The 26,871-nt window shown below is 36.4% G+C and overlaps 1 protein-coding gene and 1 non-coding gene across 7 annotated transcripts in view; both read right to left on the reverse strand.

Moving 5' to 3' along the window:
- CDK17 (cyclin dependent kinase 17) overlaps positions 1 to 26,871 on the reverse strand; it is a 116,043-nt gene that overhangs the window by 20,794 nt on the left and 68,378 nt on the right. For all 6 annotated transcript variants that reach the window (XM_034934260.3, XM_034934261.3, XM_063593579.1 and 3 more), the window contains 4 exons: positions 18,580 to 18,744; positions 13,984 to 14,117; positions 11,718 to 11,843; positions 959 to 1,015 (listed from right to left, as the gene is read on the reverse strand). In XM_034934260.3, the coding sequence (XP_034790151.1) occupies positions 959 to 1,015; positions 11,718 to 11,843; positions 13,984 to 14,117; positions 18,580 to 18,744 (482 nt within the window). The remainder of the gene's footprint in view (positions 1 to 958; positions 1,016 to 11,717; positions 11,844 to 13,983; positions 14,118 to 18,579; positions 18,745 to 26,871) is intronic.
- On the reverse strand, positions 4,023 to 4,161 carry LOC112436859 (U4 spliceosomal RNA). Its single transcript, XR_003025534.1, has one exon. It is a non-coding gene; the product is annotated as a U4 spliceosomal RNA (small nuclear RNA).

Raw genomic sequence — 26,871 nt, forward strand, 5'->3', positions numbered from 1 at the left:
TTGAAAAATGAAAACATAATGTACATATTGTTAAATCATAAATTTTTTTTTTTTTTTTTGAGATGGAGTTTCATTCTTTCGCCCAGGCTAGAGTGCAGTGGCATGATCTTGGCTTGCTGTAACCTCCACCTTCCGGTTCCAAGCGATTCTCCTGACTCAGCCTCCCGAGTAGCTGGGATTACAGGCGCCCGCCACCACGCCCAGCTAATTTTTGTGTTTTCAGTACAGACGGGGTTTCACCATGTTGGCCAGGCTGGTCTCGAACTCCTGACCTCGTGATTCACCCGCCTCGGCCTCCCAAAATGCTGGGATTACAGGCGTGAGCCACCGCGCCCGGCAATCATAAAAATTTTACCCATGTTTCTAGACTTTTCAGAATCTTTGTACATTAACTCTCCTTTAAAAAACAAGGATCTCTTCTATTATTGCCAGGACAGCCCTCAAGCTCCTTTAAGCCTTCCCTATTAACTATTGTTTTCTTTGCCCTTTCCTACTATAGGAGGTAGGCCATTTCTAAATCAGTAGTACTAGTAGTAAGTTCAAGAAAACCAAGATCTTAAGAATTTCCGTAACCTTCAAAAAATGTGTTTTTATCTTTATTCTGATTTTTCACAGGTCTGAACTCATGCAATTTCCCATGGTGGCACAGACAGTAGACTGGCAGTAGACTAAGTGACAAATGCCTATTTTGTTATTAAGAAAACATAATACTTTCTGCTTCAATAAAAATTTCAAAGATATAAAAAAAATTCATTTCCTCTCAAACTGATGGGATAATTTCAAGAATTGAAGACTGTAACTCCTAGAAACTCTGTTACCTTTCCAGAACAGGTATATAATCTTGTAGACATCAGTACTTACGTTTTTTCCAGGTTAACAAAAACCGTGGAGTAACAGAGTTTGAATGACGAATAAGAAAAAAATGTGTCTTACATTTTTGAGATAAATATTTACTTACCTCTCCAAGCTTTTCCAATTTGATGTAGGTTTCCATTTTTCCAAAGCCAATTTCTGACTGAAAAGTAAACAATGAAAAATTAAGTATTTACTTTTTTTTTTTTTTTTTGAGACAGCATCGTCTCACTCTGTTGCCCAGGCTGGAGTGCAGCGGCACAATCTTGGCTTACTGCAACCTCCACCTCCCGGGTTCAAGTGATTCTCCTGCCTCAGCCTCCGGAGCAGCTGGGATTACAGGCACGCACCACCAAGCCTGGCAAATTTTTGCATTTTTAGCAGAGACAGGGTTTCAACACATTGGCCAGGCTGTTCTCGAACTCCTGACCTCAAGTGATCTGCCTGCCTTGGCCTTCCAAAGTGCTGGGATTACAGGCGTAAGCCACCGCACCCAGCCTTGTATATATTCTTAAAGTTTCAATTCATCTCTTCCTCAACTTCTGAAACTTTCCCACTCTAAAGAATGACTAAGAATAGAAAAATCTGATTATAATCAAATGGTTGAATATCTATCAAGTTTTAAAATAAACCCAATGTTGGAACATTCAAAAGTTCAAAAATATCAAAGTTCACAATCAAAATTGTCAACCCAACCTTTATATAAACACAGTTAACATTCTGTCATGAAAAATATTTGGTTTTATTCTAAGATACCACAGGCATTTTAAGATACTAAAGAATCTTATCAAGGATAACTACTTGGGATTTTCTTTTTAACAAAATTGCAAAATAAATAATTTTCCTATGTATTTTCTCCCTCACCAATCTGAATTCACAAGGAAGTCCTGCAAACAACAAAATACTATTTGTTTCAGGCTTTCCAATCAAAATACAATGAAAAAGACAACTGAAAATCATGCTCTACTATGGATCAGGAAGTGGCAAACACAGAAGCAGCAATGTAAGTCTAATTCTGGCTACACCCCCCTCAACCCTTGGCCAAAAAAAAAAAAAAAAAAAAACCCACAACAACAAGAGAAAATGCTTTAAAAGTGAGTTCTTAAAAGCCTTGCTTTTAAACCTTGAGCTCGCCTGACTATTGTGTATGGAGATGATAAACAGGGTACATGAAATATACCTAAATATGTAATACAAACCCAATATTTAAAATGAAAAAGAAAAAACCTTAACACAAAATTTAGGAAAATTTGTTTTTAGATAGATTGAAAACTAGGGACTGAGAGAGCAGAAATATTTTAAAAAGTAAAACGGAATGGAAAAAGAATTTTCTTAAAGTTGCTTTCTAGTACCCCTTTGTAGATAATGGAAAAGGTAATGATAATCTAAAGAAAGATTCACTTGCTTAGAATGGTGCTAATGCCCTTAAATAAAAAGCCAGTGAAAGGAAATAATGTTTTTTAATACATAATCTCAGTTCTCAAAGGTGTATAAATTATGCCAGATGATTAAATGTTGTGATTTAGTCAAACTCTAGAGGTCTAAATAAGCAATTTTCCTTGGAACTGTGGAATAAAATTAAAATAATCCTTGGTAATTAGACTTGCATCACTTACCATTTCAGACAACAGGATAAATTATCCAAAGTTGAATGGCCAAAAGTAGCAGAGGCCCCTCAAAATAACTGTTTTTATCTTTTTGTTACAATGATATGTATCATATTAAAAGCCATGTGGAAAACTGCACATCCAATAGTACTTAATTCAATTTTAGTAAACTAATTAAAACTTTGGTCACAGGTATTATTGAATGAATGAAAAATTATTTTTGCAATCTATGACATTTTCCTATGACGTTTTTCATAAAACATTAAATTTTAAAAATGAAGTTTTACGACCATCATACACTATTCATCCATGTATTGTCTTGTACATGACTCAGTATTAAGTCCTTCGCTTTCTAGTATCAATAACTATGCAAAATAAAGAAGTAAAACTACAATAGATAACATTTTTAAAATACAAGTGAAGTTTTTAAAATCAGTGTGAAAAACATGGCAAATAGCCCACTATCTGGTACATGACAGTCTGATTACGAATAATCTTTTAATTTATATATGTTTTATATAGCCTATTTATATATGATCTTAAATACTTTACTCCATAAAAAAGGCTACTTGCCAAGATCACAGAAACTAATAAAATATCTTTATTCTGATACTTATCTCTGGAATTTAGGTGCTTAAATTCATGAATATGGAACTACCGCATTTTTGCCATGAATTTTAAGTTTTGTGTCATCTTTTATGGGGGAAAAACACTATATTGAGAATAAATGCAAACTAGTATGAACAAAAGAATGAATATTCCTGAAAAAAATATTTAAAATGTCATTATAACAATGAGAAGCACACGGGAAATAAGACTGTAAGCTAGGCATTTTTTCTTCTCAGGAGTAGAGAAATTTTCTTATTAATCCTTTTATCTTAAATGAATGAATACTACTATGTTCTTAAAACATCAAATACACTAGGGTCCAATGGTTACTATGACAAAATGTCGAGGTTTGCTTTAAAGACTATGTAAATGGACTACAAATTAGACTGTAAAGACAAATATGTAAGAGGTTAAGTTTAAATTTGAATAATCAGTCTATAAAATAAACAGCACTACTGAATTCCACCCATGCATGCAGGCAGGCAGGCAGAGAATTCAGACAAAGGCACAATTACACTAGTGAATTGTCTGTCAGATCCTAATTCAAAAAGTAAAAGCTTAGCCCCCATTTTAGTAATCTCCAACTTAGGATTTAATGATTACATCAAAACAGTACTTACTGAATCTTTAAATAAAATTTTTAGAAAATTTTGCTTGCATTTTTATTTGCTGAACACAACAAGATTAACAATAGATATAATGACTAGCTTGTTGACGTGCTCTCCTACAGAAATTATTCAGAGGACAGAGGACAAAGCTCATTTATTCAACATTTACCCAGCACAATGTTAGGTGCTAGAGAAGACAGACATGATTCCCACTTTCATGAGTTCACAATCTAGCCTGAGTTCCATCCTAGATTATTTTAGAATATTTTAAAAGTTTCACAGAAACAGAAATAATAGCTAAAGAAATAGCACAATAAGCTTTATAATGTGTATGTTGTTGTTTCAGTCTCTGCAGAAACTCAAAAATTGCCAATGCCAACTATAATCACAAGTTGTCATGGCGGGGGTATTTGGGAAAAATTTTCAATTAGCAATAACTGTGCCTTGGATAAACCTCGGGTATGATACTATCACTGCTCAAAGCTTATATTTTCATGTAATATAAGAGCCCCCTTAATGCTGCTTTCCAGACAAATGAAGATAATTTTTTCTGATATTTCACTGTTCCAAGAAAATACTTCACTTTTTGACAGCCCCAAGCAAATTCCTATTCAGATGGCTCTTAGAGTATAAACACATGAAAATTCTAAATATATATATAAATTAAATTATAATTTATAATAGTCTTCCTAGAATTCACTGTAACTTGTAAGCAATACCAAGCCTTATGGGAAACTTTTTGTTTACTTTGGATCTAGCAACATAATTACTCTATCACAGGCTGGAGATGCTGTTCTAGCTGAGCTTCAAAACAAATGAAGCACCAGAGGTCCCCCTTATCCACAGGGGATACTTCTAAGAACACCAGTGGATGCCTGAAACAGCAGACAGCACTGAAACCTGTATGTACTAGGTTTTTCCCTATACATATTAAATACACTCCTGAGATAAAGTTTAATTTATAAATTTTGCAGAGTAAGAGATCAACTAATAAAACAAATAACCATAATAATACACTGTAATAAAAGTTATGTGAATGCAGTCTCTATCTCTTGCTCTCAAAATAATCATACTGGCATTGTATTCACCTATCTTCAGACTATGTTTGACCTCACATAACTGAAATTGCGGAAAATGAAACCACAGATAAAGGGGGAAGCTTCTGTATGTACAGAGGATCCATAGATGACATTTTAAGAGTGAGTATATATTAATACATAAGAAACGGGGCCGGGCACGGTGGCTCATGCCTGTAATCCCAGCACTTTGGGAGGCCGAGAAGGGCGGATCACGAGGTCAGGAGATCAAGACCATCCTGGCCAACATAGTGAAACCCTGTCTCTACTAAAAATACAAAAATTAGCTGGGTGTGGTGGTGCATACCTATAATCCTAGCTACTCGGGAGGCTGAGGCAGAAGAATCGCTTGAACCCAGGAGGCGGAGATTGCGGTGAGCCAAGATCGTACCACTGCACTCCAGCCTGGCGACAGAGCAAGACTCTGTCTCAAAAAACAACAACAAAAAAGAAACAGCAGGGGAAGAGGGAGGCTTTTTCAAACACTCATTTCCCTCCCTGTGGGAATTACCGAGTTACTGTTAACGACAGAAATGTGTTAAAACACATCCCTTAGACTTGGTGGGCAGGGGGAAAGACTGAGAATCTCTATTCTACTCAGTCACTTTGTCTTACAAAAATTGCTATTATCATCACCACAATACCACCTTAATCCTGTACTCCTGTACATAATATGCTAAAGGTAAATTCTGTGGGACTTTGAACCTCACTCCCACATTCCATCTTATATTTCTAATTGCTGAGAGATGTAAGGACTTGATTGTATTTTCTCACCTGCTCTGAGAATTAAGAAAGGTCTATATAGTCTATTGGTAAAACCAGGAATGAAGAATCCAAACATTCATTGTTTAGGAAGGCATATGCTCTTAAAATGTATAAACCTATAATTTGAATACAATAAGACAAATTTTTATATATGGATGACCTTCATTATAATTGAAGCTGCACTCAGTCTCACAAAACTTCCACTGGGTATACCATTATCGTAAGGGCAAGGAAGCTCTGATGAATCCTGACTATCTACATATAGGCTTTCCCACTATTCTAATATTTAACTAAATATGTTGACAATGTTTTATTTCTTATCAATCATAAAGGACTACTAAATAGCACTTCACCAATCCAATAGCCAATATTTTTAACATGACATATGTCACTAAATGTAATGTGGTATCCTGGAGGGGGTATCAGGACAGAAAAACAACACTGACAAAAAATTAGTGAAATCTGAATAAAGTATGGAGTTTTGTTACTAGTAATGTACCAATGTTGGTTCCTTAGTTGTGACAAATGTATTAAAGTAATATAAAATGTTAATAATATGGTAACTGGGTATGTGGTATAGAAGAACTATATAATTTTTGTAATTTTTTCTGTAAATCTAAAACTAAAATTATGTTTATGTAAATAAAAAGTCACTGGAAAGGATTAAGGTAAGAAATGGGAGACTGAACACACATGAGTTTATAGGGATAACAGATAGTCTTAAGCATCCTGAAAAGATGGGATAGTAAGGGGGACAACTTCTCAAGATTAAAAACAAAAAAGAACAGAATGGGTATATGTATAGGTAGATTTGCAAGTTTGTTATACAGAAAAGGAGGGAGTTTTCGGTTAATGGCCACCGCCTTTTTTTTTTGAGACAGGGTCTCTTGCTCTGTCGACAAGGCTGGAGTGCAGTGGTGCAATCATGGCTCACCACAACCTCATCCTCTTGGGCTCAAGTGATCTTCTCACCTCCTACCTACTGAGTAGCTGGGACTACAAAGGTGTGCCACCAAGCCTGGCTAGTTTTGTTAATTTTTTGTAAAGATGGAGGTCTCACTATGTTGCCCAGGCTGGTCTTGGACTCCTGGGCTCAAGCAAACCTCCTGCCTCAGCCTCTCAAAGTGGTGGGATTACAGGCATGAGCCACAACATCTGGCCCTCTCTCTTTTTTATGATATAGGAAGAGAGATCATCTGCTTACAGTAAGAGAGGAAGAGTTAATCAGAGAAAGACAGTGGGATAGCCAGGCAACACTGGGGATCTATGCGAGATTGATGACCATAAATTTATATTAGACCCATTCAGCCCTACTGTATAACTTTCTCCAGGAAAAATGAATTGTTTCTTAATTCCTACTCAAGCAAAGGTTTTATGTTATTTTTACTACTCATTATATATTGCCATTAGAAAATATGAAAATAGGCCAGGAGAGGTAGCTTACACCTGTAATGTCAGTGATTTTGGAGGCCAAAGCGGGAGGACTGCTTGAGGCCAGGAGTTCAAGACAAGCCTGGATAATATAGTATGACTCTGTCTCTACAAATAATTTGTACCAAAAAAAAATTATATATATATATATGAGAACAACACATTGAAAGTTTAAAACTTTTAGAAGACAAGGCTAAATTTTACATTTTACCTTAAAAAATATTTTATTTTTTAGATTAAGGGTATATTATCCATGGAAAAATGAACTCTAGTACATGTGAAGAATATTTTTCTTTTCCTACCTCCTTTCCATCCATCCCTAATCCTTACCCATCTCCTTTACACATAAACCAAGGGTCCAGACTTCTATGCTGAAAAACTGATCTCTTTGAAAAAACTTTTACTTTTTAGGTATATAAAGAATATATTATCCACAGATACACAAATTCTAATACATATAAAAAAAATGAGTTTCTTTTTCCCACTCCTTTTCCATCCATCCCTAACTTTCACATGCCATCCTTCACTGACTACGTTCAAATATAAACCTAGGGTAGAGATTTTCATTTTGAAGAATAATTTTTAATGTATTTCCAAAAAGTATGCTTTACTAAGGTAGATGAATAATGAAATGGATGCATCAGTAAAATCCAAAACATAGCTGGCATGATTTATCTGAAATCTATAAGCCATTTCAGAATTTTCTGAAAAGGGAAGTAGGCAGGCCAGGCGCAGGGGCTCATGCCTGTAATCCCAGCACTTTGGGAGGCTGTGGCAGGAGGATCACCTGAGATGGGGAGTTCAAGACCAGCCTGACCAACATGGAGAAACCCCATCTCTACTAAAAATACAAAATTAGCCGGGTGTGGTGGCGCATGCCTGTAATCCCAGCTACTCGGGAGGCTGAGGCAGGAGAATCGCTTGAACCCGGGAGGCAAAGGTTGCGGTGACTCGAGATCATGCCATTGCACTCCAGCCTGGGCAACAAAAGTGAAACTCTGTCTCAAAAAAAAAGTGGGGGAGGTAGGTAGGAACACTTAACCATAAATAAAAACTCTAATCACTTAGCATTCATTAGAGGGCACTGTTTTTCTTAATATCATGTAGACTGTAAAAGATAGCTCCTAAATGATAGCTTAAAAAAATTACACGGTGATTAAATCACATTTTTACTCCCAATTGGAACAAATACAACCTCAAAATTTATCCTAAGTACCAATCTTTGATAAAAACTGATAGCCGAAGAAAACTTTTGACTTGACAATCAAATGGCAAAATCATCCCAATAAAAATGTCTTGGCCAGGCACAGTGGCTTATGCCTGTAATCCCAACACTGTGGGAGGCTGAGGCAGGTGGATCACTTGAGGTCAGGAATTCAAGACCAGCTTGGCCAACACGGCAAAACCCCATCTCTACTAAAAATGCAAAAATTAGCCAGGCATGGTGGCACATGCCTGTAATCTCAGCTACTAAGGAGGCTGAAGCATGAGAATCACTTGAACCAGAGGCAGAGGTTGCAACGAGCCGAGATCGCGCCATTGTACTCCTGCCTGGACGACAAAGTGACACTCTGTCTCACACACACAGACACACACACACACAAAATGTCTTAAGCAGTGATGCTAAATTATGATAATCATATGCTTATACCAAAATCAAGTTTGTGTTATACTTTTTACCATATTTATATACTGGTGAATGTCAAATAACAATGTGCTCATGGTATATACAGCATAAAGTGATTTTATTTTTTAGAGTATGTAACCAAAATATTTTGTAGACTATCTAACTAGAATATCTAATCTGGCCCACAGGAGCCAGATGCTGTGGGCGGCTCACACCTATAATCCTAGCACTTCGGGAAACCAATGCAGAAGGACCGCTTGAGGCCAGGCATTTGAAACCAGCACGGGCAGCACAATGAGACGCCATCTCTAAAAAAAAAAAAAAAAAAAAAAAAAAAAAAAAAAAAAAAAAAAAAAAATTTAATTAGCTGGGTGTGATGGTGTACATCTGCAGTCTTAGCTACTCAGGAGCCTGACATGTGAGGATTGCTTGGGCCCAGGAGTTCAAGATTACAGTGAGCTATGATCGTGCTACTGCATTCCAGCCTAGGTGACAGAGTGAGACCTTGTCTCTAAAGAAAATAGTTCCATTATATAATAATATGTAAAGGCTGGATGCAGTGGCTCACCCCTGTAATCCCAGCACGTTGGGAGGCAGAGGCAGGTGGATCACCTGAGGTCAGGCATTCAAGACCAGCCTGGCCAACGTGGTGAAATCACATCTCTACTAAAAATACAAAAATTAGCAGGACATGGTGGCGCATACCTATAATCCCAGCTACTCGGGAGGCTGAGGCCAGAGAATCGCTTGAACCCGGGGAGGCAGAGACTGCAGTGAGCCAAAATTGCACCACTACACTCCAGCTTGGGTGACAGAGCAGGACTCCGTCTCCAGTAATAATAATAATAATAATAATAATAATGTAAAAAAGGAGATACAACAACTGCTAGCAATCCAAGAGTCATCATCAATTTCTCTTCCTTCAGGTGCAAAGTCCAACTGGGTATTAGGTGGTATTTTATCCCTTCCTGGTCCCTAGGATTTATGTTCTGCTTTCTATTTCCATCTGATTGCCACAACATCCTTAATTTTGAATACATTCCTAATTCTCCCTGCCTCTAGTCTTTCTCTCTAATTCATTGTTTGTACTTTTCCTAAAGCTATTGCTATGAAACAAAAATGTGACCATGTCAGCCTTTGTTTAAATAAATACCTTTGATGTCTTCTCATTACATGGGAAGAAGTCCAGACTTCTTGGCCTGACCTCTAAGGCTTTTCATTCTGGATCTGTCCTGTCCGTTCAAGCCATAGCTTTTATATTATTCCATATTACCCTTCATATCAGTTCTGATTTCCCAAACATGACATCTACACCCAAACCTCTGGGTTTTAGTTTTAGTACATGAAGTTTCCTCTTCTTAGAACACCCTTCATTCATAGGCCGTTTTTAACTGACAAATTTCTGCCCATCCTTCTAGGACCAGCTCAAGTGCTATCTCTGTAAGCTTGTGATTTGCCAAGGCATTTTACTTGCTGCCTCTTTTGTTGTCCCAAAGCACTTTATATGTATCTCTACTACAGGACTATAGTCATCCAAAAGAGATTCTCACATAAACAATCACCTGAATTTACATTAAAGTGATACTGCAATAAGAAAAGTTATCCTTTGAATAAATGGTGCTGGGTTAATTACTAAATATTAAGAAAATATATTTGTAAGACATGTAACTGACAAAGGTCCTGTATATAAAGTATACTTAAAAATTCGTATAAACCAATAAAAAAGACAGAAAACCCAATAGAAAAAAGAAGAAAAACAGACTTGGGTAGTTAATTCACAAAAGAGAATATCTAAATATTAACATACAATAAACATATGATGAATAATAAACACACAGAAAGGTGTTCAACTTAGTCATCAGAGAAAAGCAAAATAAAACCAAGAGACCACTATCAACTTGCTAGAAAAGTTAAAATAATAATTTTTAAAAGACATTATCAAAAGTTGGCAAGGAGAACAACCAGAACTATTATATGCTAGTGATGTACGTATAAGTTGGTACAACCACTCTGGAAAGCTGTTGACAGTATCTAGGGAAGCAGAATATAATGCAACAATTCCACTCCTAGGTAAGCACTCAACAGAAATGCTTACACGTTAACCAAAAAACATGCACAGGAATGGTGATAGAAGCATTATTTGGTAATAGCCAAAAACCGAAAACAACCAGAATGCCCATCGATAGGAGAATGGATGAAGTACAGTACACTCATAAATGGAATACCATGCAACAATGAAAACGAATTATCTATAATTACATGCAAAAATAGGGCTGAAACTCACAAACATAACACTGGACAAAAGAAGCTAACAACAAAAATAATACATACTGTATAACTTCCATACATACTGGGATACATATTGTGCAATATATATATACAAACTTTGTATAAGTATATAATTCTGTATATCTACATAAAATATATTTTAATATAATTACATATTCATAATTACACAAAGCTCAGACGTTTTAATAAGGATAATCAGAAAGAGAATATTACACATTTAAAAAACAAATAAGAATATATGTGAATGGGATTTTAAAAGATCCAGATACCAAAACATACTTTAAAAACAGTATGATCAGAACAATGTCACACATATGGGTAAAACTAATCTTTAGCATCAGAAGGCAGAGAGTATGGCTACAGTTGAGGAAGTGAGGAATACTAAGTAAAGAGAAAGGGAACAGAAGGGGGTTTCTGGGATTTCTGAAATTTTCTTTTACCGATCCAGGTACTGGTTACACAGGTATATTAACATTTCAAAAGTTCGTTGAGCTGTACAATTATGGTTTGTGTACTTCTCTGTATATCTAGTATATATTAATACATGTTTATTTATCCAGCACATATCTAGTATATCTATATATCTAGTATGTATTTATCTATCTAGCATGTATTAATAACATTTACCAAAAATAAAATATACCTTAAATCCTATTCCAATATGCATCCTATTGAATGCATCTTAAGGACTCCAATAAACCTTTAAGAATGGAAAATAATAAAAATCGAGAAGGCAATATAATAAAATTTAGCTATTCTAAAGTCAAGTATAAAAATAAATTTAAAATGTTTACACCCAGAAGCAGCAAGCAGATCTGATTGATGGTGGAGGTACAGGAGACCAAAAACTTACTAAGGAAGCTCTACGAGACCTTCGACTCATTGGTTGGTCAAATGGTGGACTGTTTATCTGCAACTTTTCAAGATATCCATCAGGTATTCTGATGTCTGCAGGCAGTGATAACCGCTTATTTAAATCCTTAAAAAAAAAAAAAGGTAATCAAAAATAGTAAAGGCAAGGCATTTGGCTTTTGTATTCACAGGCTCTAACACATTATTTCTTAGTGATAAGTAATTGTAAAGTTTTATTGCAGTTGCAAAGTTACCTACATTGATTATATGTAATATACTCATGGCAAAAACATTTACTGTAAGCAAAAGCATACAGCGAAGTGTTACAGAAATGAAATTTTGCAACCTCAGTAATTTTTGAGTCCTTTCACTGGTAAATTCAACTTGAAATTTACTTTAAATTTATTATACCATATAGTAACATTAGGCAAACACTACCACAAACTCTGTGATCAGTTTAAATAACTAACCAAGTAGATATTATATGATCTTGCATGCAACATGGGGAAAGAGAATTGTATTTATTACTGCCATGTTAATGGCATTTCTACTTTATTTAATTATACAATGTGAGCTGGGATAAACTTGAAAAGAATCTTGCCTATATCATTGTATCAAGAAATTTAAGCCCTATAAAAAGAAATTCCTCCCATTCATAACAGCAGCCAAACCATGAAATGGAATGGAGAGGTATAGGAACTGCATAAATATTTACTGAGAAATATAAGACTTAAGTATAAAAACATACAATGCCACCAAATGGTAAGAATAAGTAATGAGAAGATACTGGTCCTCCCTATATTAATTTCATAAGTTATATAACCACTAAGAAATCACAATAAGCTTATTCTTAGAACAAAATAAAATGCCTAAAATGTATCAATAGAATAAACAGAAAAAATCCAAAAACATTCTAAAATAAGAAAGAGTACATGTGTATATGGGGGAGGGATACAGAAAGAAGTCTTTCCAGATATTAAAATATACTACAGGTCAGGCTCAGTGGCTCAAGCCTGTAATCCTAGCACTTTGGGAAGCCAATATGGTGAAACCCTGTCTCTACAAAAAATACAAAAAAATTAGCCGGGCATGGTGGTGTGTGCCTGTAGTCCCAGCTACTTGGGGCTAAGGCAGGAGAATCACTTGAGCCCAGGAGGTTGAGGCTGTGGTGAGCTGAGATCCCACCACTGTACTCCAGTCTGGGTGACAGAGTGAGGCCCTGTCTCATAAAACAGAAAAAAATATATACTATAAAAAGAATATAATCTAGAGCATGCCTCCTTGGTGGTGGGGAAACAAATTATAGCTCAACGAAGAATGAGAAACTCCAGATACAGACCCTAATACTAAATAAAACAAATGATTTTAAAAAATCATCTATAAGGTGAAGAAAAATAAGAAATATTTTCATTAGTATTGTGTCACATAAATATATCGTTGATTTCAACAAGTGAAAATGTTAATTTATCATTTAGAAAACTGGTAAGATTTCCTTAACTGATTAAGAAGAATCCTTTTATAATGAAAATATAATCAACCAATAGGAGAGATACCTTAATCATCATCTCAACAGCACCAAAAAAGCAACAATACTTTCATTTCAAAACATGTTCAATTTTTTTTTGCAGAAACCTATTTTAGTTTACAGTACGTACTGAAATAACAGTCACGATCAACTTATGTCCTCAAGGTTATACCACAACACTTACAAAGAAAAGAAAATGAATTCTTCATCCTTTTACATGGAGAAATAAATGTGCTTCAGAGATTAGTAGGTATAGTGAACCACAAAGGAAAGGACACCCACTTTTATAATATAATGCAAGAAAAAAAAGCTGTTTATTTATACCTCTTAAAATTTGAAACAGAGAAAATAAAATGCTAATTATCCAGATGAATCTCGAAAATATTAAAATCGTATTTTCTAAAAAGAAGACATTGCTAATGTATCATTCTGTATTTCCAGAATTTTTGAAAATTCACTTCTCCTTAATGAATAACCTAAAATAACGTTTTGCAAAAAATTAAAATAAAATGTTTCACAGAATGCGAACAACTACACTGCATATCTACATTGGGATACAAATTAAAAAAGAGGAAATATTCACAGACTGCAATTTATGAATGCAAAGAAGTAACTTTCTTACAAGTGTCACGTGTCTTCATGAAAATTTTTAAATGGGCATTTACTCCACTTGATATGTATGTGTATTAACATATACCAACACACATATTCACAAGTATATTTGTATTTTTTAAATGATTACCTCCATTGAGATCCGTCTATGTATACGATTTCTGAGACAAACACCTGTAGGTGACTGGACTTCATCAGATGATGTCCCAGAAGCTTGGTCACTCTCACCATCTGATCCCATTTTTAGATTTTCATGAACAATATCTATATCAAAAAATGAGACATTAAAAGAGATACATTATATTCTAATATATAATTTATTATCACTATGGGTAAAATATAGAAGGCCAACAAGTAAAAATCACAGCATAAAAAGTCATTTACATTCTGGGTGCCACAGGTATGCAGTTAATAGACGAAAACATGACTCAAATGTCTTAAAATAGTAGTATGAAATCTTTTTACACTTTCAAATTATGAAAAAAATTAACATTCAAGTTATTATCAAGGGTTGAGTAATAAAATTATAAACTGGAAATAATATCTCTGAGAATGAGCCAGTTCTTTCATTTTCTAGATCTGGGAACTGAGACTTGAAAGGTTAAATGACTTTCAAAAGGTCACAAAGCTTAGATGCAGAGCTGGAATAGACACCTGGTCATCTGCCTCTTATTTAGTATTCTTTCAATTAAATAATGTGTCACTGGGTCTATGGTTAAATGGAGCTAATTCTTTGAATATTCTTTAAAACACCTCTTAAAAGCTTCTAATGCAGTTTCTCCTCCCTGCACCCCCAATGTTAAAAATAAAACAATAAAAAATTATTCACTGAATATCTATTTTGTACCAGAACTACAAAAACAAGTTTATGATCTTCAAATACTCAAAAATCTGTTCAGAGCAAAAACATACTACAATAAAGGTGGGTTATGGCATGCTTAATAGAGATAAAAGTTAAATGGAAGTAGGGGGAGGAAGATACATTCCATTTGAAAATATTAAAAACAGACATATACTGTTTTGTTTTGTTTTGTTTTTGAGACAAGGTCTTGCTCTGTTGGCCAAGCTGGAGTGCAGTGGCACAATCATGGCTCACTGCAGCCTCTACTTCCCAGGCTCAAGCAATCCTCCTGCCTCCCAAGTAGCTGGGAGTACAGGACCCATCACATCTAGTGTTTTGTTTTGTTTTATTTTATTTTATATTTCTGGAGAGACAAGGTTTTGCCTTGTTGTTCAGGCTCATCTTGAACTTGTAGCCATTTATGCCTAGTGTTCCATTATTGGAAGCTAAGCATGTGGGAGCTACTTATATCCTACTGCTCAAGGTCATCACCAAGGTCTGATTGCAAAAATTCAAAAAACTGCAACTTCAGGAATCCACCCACCTTGGCCTCTCAAAGTGATGGGATTACAGGCATGAGCCACCACATCTGGCCAAGTTGTATACTCATATACCTGCATTTGTCAGTCATTATCTAATAACCCAGCAAGAAGAGTGTACTAGGAAACAAATGCTGGATCTCTAGAACTCCTCTCTTGCCACTATTACTTTCTATACACGTATTCATTTTCCAAAAAGAACCATGTTGTTTCATGCTGCAGTGCTTTAACACACTTTTTTTCTCATTTTTAAAAGATGCCTTTTCCTATTTTATCAACTTTGTGAGATCAGGCTTAGTCTTCAAACTATGCTCATGTGTCATCACTCAGTGAAGTCTTTTCTAATCTCAGGCACAGTTGACTACTGTGCCCCCACCCACTGCACTGAAGAACATTTTTTGGTGCATGTGATTTTATAAGATCCTTGGGGATGGGATTTAGCTTGTTCACTTTTCTATTTCCAGAACTTAACCAACTGTCTGGCACTCAGAAGGTGCTTAACAAGTATTCAAGGGAACTGCATATTAACTAACAATCAAGGAATGGCCTAGATAACTAGATCTCTTTTTCAAATAAAGTTATATAAAATATCAATGTGTGAGACAATTGTATAAGTATAAATGTTAACTTTTAATAATATTTACATATAAAATCATGAGGACTGCTTAGATTAAGGAGAAATTTGAACTCAAGGGTCTCATATCAACTCTATCTTAAAACTCACTTTATGTCTGTATTTTTGTCTTGGTTAACTCAATATCAAGAAAACTCCAATTAATATTCATAAGCAGTTGCAAATGGTAATGGATTTTTAATAGCTCAATATGTAATCTAAGAATACACTTCAGTTATGTTGAGATTTCCGTAGAAATTTTATGGTGATGATATGTGAACAAAAAATTAATTTGGCAGCAAAAGTAACGTATTGGTGATTGATTCCTAACCTCTTAAAATTTGGTATATAACACATCTAAGGTCCTGTATTCATTTCTGTCACACCTTCAAAATGTTAAAAATAATTTAATCATGGCTTCCATTTCTAGTGAGATATGAAAATCTCCCTTTCCTCAAGAAAATGTTGACTAAAATACAATATTTTAAAATGCACAGCTAAATGTGCAAGAATGTATTGGTAATACCTAGGAAGCAAAAACAAAGAGAGGACTGAAAATCCAAAGCTGTTATACATAAATTGACTCTATCAGTGTCTTAGGAGAGGCTGCTGATGTTGATGAGAAGGTCCCTGGGTTTACCTTCCACATTGGGATAAAAAATGAAGCCCTGGGTTTCTGAGTTACAAGTGAGACCTTCCCACAGAAAGGCTCAACTCCCAAAGTGCTACACTTTTGAGACTTAAAGGGTACATTTAAAAAAAAAATCACACTTAAAAAAAAATCTGTCCTGTTGCACAAGGAATTGGACAAAGAAAGCTTACTAATCTCAGACTATGAATAAATACTTGAGTACCATCTGACCCAAACAAGAAATTACTCATGTCATTAACAAACAAGTGTAGTTCTGACATGACTACCAGTCGGTATTTTCATTTCCATCAAGACAAACGTGAAACAATGATGGCTTGTCAGAACTTTACTCATCTGTCAAGGGGGGAGAGGGATATTTCTCTGCTGATCAGGTAATGTAACAGCTGCAGATACAACATACTTTTCTCCTCCAGCACAATACCCTTTAAATTTAATCTGCATTACTAACATTTTCAATACACTGTCTTAATTCTAGAACAAGAGTCTAGAACAAGTGTGGCTTCTTTTTATATGGCCCATGAGCTAAAAATGTTTTTTGTATTTTTAAAGGATTATTAAACAGAGAAGAATATGCAATGGAGACTGTATGCCCATAAAACCTAAAACATTTATTACTAACTGCCCCCTCACAAAAAAAAAAAAAAAAACAAACCCTGGTCTAGACAAACAAGAAAACAATAAGCCAGGGCCTCATCTGTAGTGTTTTCTGACTTCTCTCTCCATGGACAACTTCAGGCTACCAACATGACAACACTGAACATATGGTTGGGAAGAAATGTGCAGTAGCATACCATTATATAGTGTTTTTGACTATAACTAGAACAGAAAAAAATAACCCCGGTGGCATAGATAATAGTTAAAAGTGGTAAAAAATTAGGAAGCGATGACTTTTGCGTATTCATTACCTTTGTTTTTAATTTAGTTTACCTATTTGTAAACTTATATAATTTAAAATTTAATAGCTATGTTTAACAACCAGCTTGCAAAGTTCCTGAAACTTTAACAATCATCTCTTATGAACTAGTGTGAGCCAACTCCAGCATATCATTCTGTAGAGACACACCTACAGAGATAAAGGCTATATGCAGTTCTCACAGAAAAAATCTCACTGTAGATAAGCTCATATTCCCAAAATTAAAGAAACACATTTGGAAATAATATACTATTCCAAGAGTAAGCACATAAAACGAGCAGTAGAATAAAACCCCTAGGAGCTTCAGTAAATATAATTATCTAAGAAGACTATAAAATAGTTGTACTTGAAGTGATTTTAAAAATCAAAACATAATAGGCCAGGTGTGGTGGCTCATGCCTGTAATCCCAGCCCTCTGGGAGGCTGAGGCAAGTGGATCACTTGAGTCCAGGAGTTCAAGACCAGCCTGGGCAACACAGTGAGACCCCGTCTTCTAAAAAAAACAAAAAACAAAAAAAACAAATTAGCCAGGCGTAGCGGCATGCACAGGTAGTTCCAGCTACTCAGGAGGCTGAGGTGGGAGGATCATTTGAGCCTGGGAGGTCAGGGCTGCAGTGAGCCTCAACAGCACCACTGCATTCCCCTCCAGCCTGGGTGACAGAGTGAGACACTGTCTCAAAAAAAATAAAAATAAAAATAAAAACATAAGGCATCATCAAAAAAGGCCAGAGGAATAAACAAACAGAAACTTGCAATTCTTTTTTCTTGGATATTTAAAGGCATAATGACAGAAGAAGAAAGAATTCAGGTGATAACCACATATACTAATCATTACAATAGGCTTTATATGGTGATGATCTGAAAAGTTACTGAGGCATGACCCTAAAACAAACACCATCCCAAACTGCCATTCATCTTGAAATACTGCATCCATTTATTATGGGTTTCATTTCCCTCCTGATGGACAGGTTTTTCAAATATTACTTCCCTGTATTGTCAGCACTACTACCTCTCTAGAACTTTCCATCTTTCTGCTATTCCTCTTGATCTCAACTTGATTTTTATCTGACAGAAGAAACGAGATAATAAAAGTTGCTTAACTAAAACTTAACTATGTGCATGACGTATAATCAGAAAGGTAAACACAACAGACAAGTAATCAAATTACCTAATCTGCTTCCATTTCTGGGCATTGCCATGAAGGAGCCAAGGCTCCCTCCAATAACACTGTGTGGTCTCCGCAATGGGGGCTTCTTGAAAGATCCTGTGTACTGGTGGAGGAAGGAATGCATACTGTGAGACGTTGGAGGCCTGCCATTCTTCACAATAGGCTCTGTGGTTCATAGAATTCGAAAATCATTCCATCATCAGTCCAAGATCCAGGATCACATGAGAAGGATTCAGAAAGCAAAACAAAAAGTTGTAACAGAGATTAGTACATTTAGCCTCATTGCTTTGCTTAACTATACACAGTATTAAAATTAAAACAGTTTCTCTGAAAAAACACTTAAGAAAATACTTGAATATTTTAAGTTGGTCTAATAACCATCTATTTCTTATATAATCAAAAGTGGCTAAGAACCACAAAACTACTAATATACCCAACCAAATTTTCATCCATTTGTTTATTTTAGTGTATCTCAAGATTGTTTCCATACCACTCCTCCATTTATTGACTACCTGTGTGCCTTATTTTAAGCATGCTTGGCTGGGTGCGTGGCTCACACCTGTAATCCCAGCACTTTGGGAGGCCGAGGCAGGCGGATCACCTGAGGTCAGGAGTTTGAGACCAGTCTGATCAATATGGTGAAACTCCATCTCTACTAAAAACACAAAAACTAGCTGGGCATGGTGGCATGCGCCTGTAGTCCCAGCTACTCAAGAGGCTGAGACAGGAGAACTGCTTGAACCCGGGTTGCAGAGGTTGCAGTGAGCCAAGATCACGCCACTGCACTCCATCCTAAGCGACAGAGCAAGACTCCGTCTCAAAAAGAAAAAAAAAAGAAATTAAGCATGCTTTAGAATATAAAAGACATGGTCCCGGCCTAAAGGAATTTACATCCCTGTTTGCTGGACATTCAAAATGGTATGTCAATTAGTGAATAAAACCGAAGTACCTAATACATATCAATACAGAGGCTCCAAGTTTATTCCCCTGAATTTGGGATTAATATAAAGAGTTTTTAAACAATCACAGACCCATAACCAAGCAGAAACATTTAAAAAATATAATACTTAAAAGCTATTTAATTATGCATGGGGGAGAAACTGTTTTGTAATGTTTATCAGGAATCTCTTGACTCCTTTCCACCTCCAAAGAAGAGCTCTGATACAGGTTAAAGATACAAGTCTTGTGATACACAATTAGTCTTCTATATTAGAATTTTGTTTTTACTGATAGCAGCCAAGGAGTTTTAAAAAGAACTGGGCTGCTCTGAATACCTTCTTTTTAAAATGAAGCCAACTATTCTTCTGTAGCTAACAATCAGGCATAAGGATAGCTCCTGATCAGGGGATTCCTTTTTAAAATGAAGCCAACTATTCTTCTGCAGTTAACAATCAGGCATAAGGATACCTCCTGATCAGGGGATTCCTCTACCTGTTTCTCAACTAAGGTTTCTCAACTAAGGACAGGTTGACAGGAGTTGGCTACAAGCCTTAAAGTGAAAGGCTTCTCTCACAAGAAAATCTTAGGATCCGCAGAACAGGACCAGGGTATGGGCTCCAGAGAAATGGGCCAAGAAGGCCATGTGGCCTGAGCCTTTACTAATACTGGTTACCTAAAAGGGTAGAGGAAGGATGGGGCATAAGGGCCCAAAGGCTCACCCAAGGTCCAAGCTATCTAATCTGGGTCAAACACAGACTGGAGGTAGGGGCAAATGCCTACCTAGTAATACAGAACATGTGTCTAAAGTTTCCTGTGATCTGTACATTCCCTGGCATGGCAGTACCTAACTGTTAAAGAATTTGGGGATCTTAAGTCTAGCAAAATAATCAATGGTTTAATAATGAATGAAGAGGGGCTATCTGATATAAATGCATAAATAATTACAAACAATGTGGGATAATACAGGCTACAGCATACAATAAGATTTTTCTCAGCCAAGCATGATGGCATGCACCTGTAGTCCCAGCTACTCAGGAGGCTAGAGTGGGAGGATCACTTGTGCCCAGGAGTTTGCGGCTGCAGTGAGCTAAGATAATGCCACTGCATTCCAGCCTGGATGGCAGAGTAATACCCTGTCTCAAGAAAGAGAAAAGAAAAATGAAGATTTTTTTTCTCTTTCTAGGTTATTTCACATGTGAAATATCACAACATTCAAATATTAAAAACAAATTATGCAAATCTTTTGCCTACAGACAACATTTTAGTTGCTCTGTAAAGCTGTCCTGGAGAATACAGCTTGACTGTTCTGGAGAATATAGAAAAAAAATGGGGATCATAAGGACATACTATTTGATAAACACTATTCTAGGCACTGGGCATCAACTGGTGAACAAAACAAAGTACTATTCTCAGAGTGCATAAAACCTAACAGGGAAAAGACACACACACGAAGTCAGGTAATGACAGGCGATATGCAAAAGACTAAAATAGAGGGATGTGGAAATGAGTAGCTAGTTATTTTACACTGTATATTGAGGAAAGTTCTCTCTGCTGAGATATTTTTAACAGAAATTTAAATGCAAGAAAGAGCCAGTCAGGGAAGATGGGTAAGTTGTGGATAACAGGATATTCCAGATAGAGAAAAAAGCTAATGCAAAAGCCGACATATGGCAGAGTTCGACTTGTTAGAACAGTGGTCCTCAAACTTTAACATGCTTCAGAATCATCAAGGATCTGTAAAACATGAGATTGCTCGGTCTCACCCACAGACTTCCTGGTTCAGTAGGTCTGGTGTGGAATCTAAAAATATGTGTTTCTAACAAATTCCCAGGTCCTGCTGACATTGCTGGTCCAGGGATCACACTTTGAGAACCACTGTGTTAGAGGACTAGAAAGAAGGCAAGTGTAGCTATAGTACCTAACCGTGCAGGCAACAGTGGTACCAGGTGAGACCACAGAGGTAAGGAGGGAACAAGTCATTCAACACTTTATACTTCACCATAGAAGTTTGAATTTTATTCTCAGATTGGAAGCAGTTATGGTAGCTTTGTAGCAGGAGAGTGATATGATCTGATTCATGTTTCAAAAATATCACTGTGAAGGGTTAAAGATAGTAGGAGGTAAGGGGGTAGGGAAGACTACAAAAGGTAACACGAGAGATCTCTTGTCATGATGAAATAGTTCTTAATCTTGATTGCAGTGGTTACACGAATCAACACAGGTGAGGACATGACACAGAACTATATTTAGACTTTATTCCAGTATCTATTTCCTGGGTTCTATAGTTACATAAGATGGAACCAATGGTGGGGGGATTGGGAGAAGGGTACAAGTATGGGTCCTTTCTATATAATCTTTGTAACTTCCTTTATATTTGTAATTACTGAAAATAATTTTTTAAGATATCATCTTGGTTGCTGTTTGAAAAACAGGCAATAGGGAATCAACAGCAAAAGGAGATTACTACAGTACCCTAAGTAACAAATGTTGGTGGCTTAGACTAGGGTGGCTGTACTGAAGATGGAGGGAAGCAGGCAGATTTAGGACATATTACAAAGGCAGAAGCAACAGGCCAGCAGACACGACTGCTAAATTAGTTTCACACACACTCCTACCACCCAGCTTTTAGTCAGCATTTATAGTAAAAACATCTATTCAAATATTTTTTTTTCTTTTTTTCCAGGCAGGGTCTTGCTCTGTTGCACAGGCTGAAGTGCAGTGGTGCAGTCACAGCTCACTGCAGCCTCAACCACCTGGGCTCATGTGATCCTCCCACTTCATCCTCCCCACCATAGCTGGGACTACAGGCACACACCATCACACCTGGCTAATTTGTGTCTTTTTGGTAGAGATGGGGTTTTGCTATGTTTCCCAGCTAGTCTCAAACTCCTGGGCTCAAGTGATCCTCCTCACCTCAGCCTCCCAAAGCACTGGGATTACAATGAGCCACCATGCCTAGCCCCAAAATATTTTTAAATCTTTACCAGATCAACTGTTAAACATATATGAAATATGATATGTTAATGGACTGTAACTGGAATTGTGTATCAGTCACATTGATCAGGGGTCCCCAACTCCTGGGTCACAGACCAGTACTGGTCCATGGCCTGTTAGGAACCAGGCCAAGAGGTGAGCAGTTGGCAAGTGAGCAAAGCTTCATCTGTATTTACAGCCACTCCCCACTGCTCACATTACTGCTTGAGCTCCACCTCCTGTCAGATCAGTGGCGGCATTGATTCTCATAGGAGTACTAACCCTGTTGTGAACTGTGCATGCGAGGGATCTAGGTTGCATGCTCCTTATGATAATCTAATGCCTGATAATCTGTCACTGTCTCCCATCACCTTCAGATGGGACCATCTAGTTGTAGGAAGACAAGGGCAGGGCTCTTACTGATTGTACATTATGGTGAGTTATGTAATTATTTCATTATATATTACAACATAATAATAATAGAAATAAAGGGCACAATAAATATAATATGCTTGAATCATCCTGAAACCATCCCCCCAACCTCAGTCTGTGAAAAAACTGTCTTCCACAAAACTGGTCCCTGATGCCAGAAAGGTTGGGGACCACTGATACAGATGACTATCATAATCATGAGTTTGTAAAAGTTATTTATGTGGTAAAAAATAGGAAGCTACAATGGTGGGGGTTGGGGGCAGGGAGGAGACAACAGGAAAGTAAAGGAGAGAAAAGAATTGGGGACAATGCCTAGATTTTTAGTTTTAGTAACTGGTTAAGTGAGCAAAGTTTGAGTAGAGGCAGATTTTGGAGAAAGGAAATCAAGAATTCTGATTTGGTCATGTGAAGTCTAAGATTCCCATTACACATCCATGTGGAGAAGACAAGAAGGCATTTAAATATGAATCTAGAGATCCAGATGAAGATCCTAACTGGAGACTCAGACTTAGGAGTAGTCAACATATATATGGTAGCTGAAATTGTAGGGTTGGAGGAGGTCACCCAAGCAGAGGGTATAGACAGAGAAGAGATTGCGGCCCATGAGAGAGCCACAATAAAATACAATAAAATATTCTAACACTTCCAGATCTTGAAACTAATTAGCTGGCCAATTCAATAAGATAATAACACTCTGTATTTTAAAAAGTAATGGAAACCTTGGCGACAATATGCTAAGGGAAATAAGTCAGACACAAAAGGACAAATATTATATGGTTCCACTCATATGAGGTACCTAGAATAGGCAAATTCATAGACAGTAGAATGGTGGTTACCAGGGACTGGGGAGAGGAGGGAATGTGGAGGTATTGTTTAATGGGTACAGAGTTTCAGTTTGGGATGATGAAAAAGTTATAGACATGGGTAGCAGTGATGGTTACGCAATGTAAATAGACACGTATTTAATGCTGCTGAACTGTATACTTCAAAATGTTAAACTTTGTATTATATATATTTTACCATAACTTTTAAAAAGTAATAGAAATCTATATGAAAAATTGCAGATCTTTTATACTCTATAATTAGTTCCAAGTAAGGATTTCCAATGATTTTTACCACCACAACATGATAATCATTATGATTCCACTAAGAAACGTTATTTGGCATCTTATTTATCTAGATCTTTTCATTACGTGAACTATGATCAGGAACGTGCAATTTCATAGCCCAACTTGTAGCCTAAGCCATTCCCTCCTCCCAAACCTGCTCTTTTAAACATTATTACTAGCCTGATCCCATTCTAGATCCTACATATATCCAATGGAGTTTATGCCTTCAGCGTCAACCTTTCAAGGAACTTGTGCTATTTGTAGAAGTTAGTCCTCCTTAAACTCCCTATGTTATCCACTGTTGTAAAAAACAGTTACTGTTATGATGTAACCACAAACTGTCGAAGACAAACTGTCACAGCTAACATGTAAGAGATCAGCAAGATAAAAGAGACCTAGGTGAAAGACAGAGGCTCACAATATCCATAAAACTGGAATTTGTTGACTCCAAACTTGACAAATTGCTCCAGTGTACAAACGGAGCTGTTAAGAATGAGAATTTGGAATATCAGGAAAACCAGGTCATTTTAATCTTTGCTTTTTGGTGTTACTTCTAATCCTAAATAATCATGATAAGTGACATCCTGTTAGGTTTATCTGACTACACTTCTTGGGAACATGTACATTAGCTGAAGAATTTCAGTTGGTCAAGAAGTCTCAAGTAGTATATGTGCAATAAAACATAATTTTACCTTTCTACAACTGTGATTTATTCTCTTCCTCACATTTAAATTGTCGCCTATTCTCATCAAATTCAATAATCTCAATATATCGTCCCATTACAAGAAAAAATAAGTTCAAGGCTATGTAAACACAAGGTTCTGAAATATAACTTTCTGTGATAAGTCTTAAAATAGAATTAAGACTTATCAAACATCTGTTCTGCTGCAGTGACAGCAAAAAAAAAAAAAAGACATCAAATACATTGAGTGTTTATGAGGGAAAGCTGAAGCTCAGATGAACTGAATTTTTTGTTGAGACGAAATTCTTATAACATTAACCATTTTAAAGTATACAATTCAGTGGCATTTCATATACTTACAATATGGTACAACCATCACCTCTCTGTGTTCCAAAACATTTTCATATTGCTAAAGGAGATCCCATACACAATAACCAGTCACTCCTCAGTCTTTTCTCCCTATCAACCTCTGGGAACCACTAATCTACTTTTTGTCTCTATGGATTTACCTATTCTGGATACTTCATATAAATGGAATCATAGAGTATTTTGGGTCTGGCTCCTTTCAGTTTTCAAAGTTCATCTATGCTATAGCACATAGCGCTTCATTCATTTATGTATTGAATAATATTCCATTCTATGGACAGACCACATTCTGTTTATCCATTCATCTGTTGATGGGCATCTGGGTTGTTTCCACCTTAGCTGTTGTGAATAGTGCTGCTACAAATATAAATATTTGTGTACAAGACTTTGATTACCTGTTTCAATTATTTGGGGTATATTCCTAGGAATAGAATTGTTGGGTCATATAGTAAGTCTATGTTTAACTTTTTGAAGAACTGAGGTAAATTAATTTTTGACAGGTGTGTTTGTTTGTTTGTTTTTGAGATGCAGTCTAGCTCTGTCACCCAGGCTGGAATGCAGGGGCGCCATCTCGGCTCACTGCAACCTCCGCCTCCTGGGTTCAAGCAATTCTCCTGCCTCCTGAGCAGGTGGGGGACTACAGGCATGCGCCACCACGTTCCATTAATTTTTGTATTTTTAGTAGAGACAGGGTTTCACCGCGTTGGCCAGGCTAGTCTAGAACTCCTTACCTCCAGTGATCTGCCCACCTCGGCCTCCCCAAAGTGCTGGGATTACAGGCATAAGCCTGGTACCATGCTTGGCCTTGACAGGTTTTTAAAAATTGAACATTAAACACTTCTCAGTTACTAAAAAGAAAACTGATGGGCTCAAAATTCTTTTTCTTCCAGGCACTACAGAAAAAAATATTTTGTACATTTCAGTTTGTAAATTTTTCTGCAAAAATTTTATTTCATATTTAGGGAAAGGTGTATTGAGTTAAGGCCAGAATCCTTAAATGAACCAAATTTGCAAACTTTCAACTTTTTTTTTTTAACATACTGAATACAAATTCAGGATTCATCATTCCTTGGGTTCAACCCACCTGTCAATGTGCAAACATACTCGTTTCTATAAATAGACAAAGTAATGTGAATTATAGATTTATAACTGAGTTAAAAACCTTCATATATGACTCAGTTATCAAAATAAGAGAGATAATATCTCATTTGGGATATTCTATTCTATTTGGATAGAGGTAGAGCATGCATGAGTGAGATTATGGGTGTAAGTATAACCAAACGCATCATACCCATAATTTCTCCAACATGTTTATAGTATTACCCCCAATTAATGTGTTCTGGATCTAGAGTATGCATGAGAGCCATGTGCCTAGATATGCAAGAGTAACAGGACTGTGATCATGCCTGTGACTAATCAAGAGACAAGTGATCAAAAATTGGCCCAAAGGCAGTTTATTCAGGGAAATTATAAACTACTGTTATGTGCCATGTGACGTTTCAGACAATGACAGACATCATATACAACAGTGGTCTCATAAGATTATAATGGACCTGAAAAACTCCTATAGCCTAGTGATGCCAGTGATGCCATACCCGCTGTAACATAGTAGCACAATGCATTTCCTTTTCTATGTTTAGATATACTTAGATACACAAACACCATTGTGTTACAACTACCTACAGTATTCAGTACCATAATACACTGTACAGGTTTGTAGCCTATAAGTAACAGGTTGTACCATGTAGGCTAGGTGTGTAGTAAGCTATACTACCTAGTTTTGATATACTC

This window comes from Pan paniscus, chromosome 10 (assembly GCF_029289425.2).
Source record: "Pan paniscus chromosome 10, NHGRI_mPanPan1-v2.0_pri, whole genome shotgun sequence".
Classification (NCBI taxonomy): domain Eukaryota; kingdom Metazoa; phylum Chordata; class Mammalia; order Primates; family Hominidae; genus Pan; species Pan paniscus.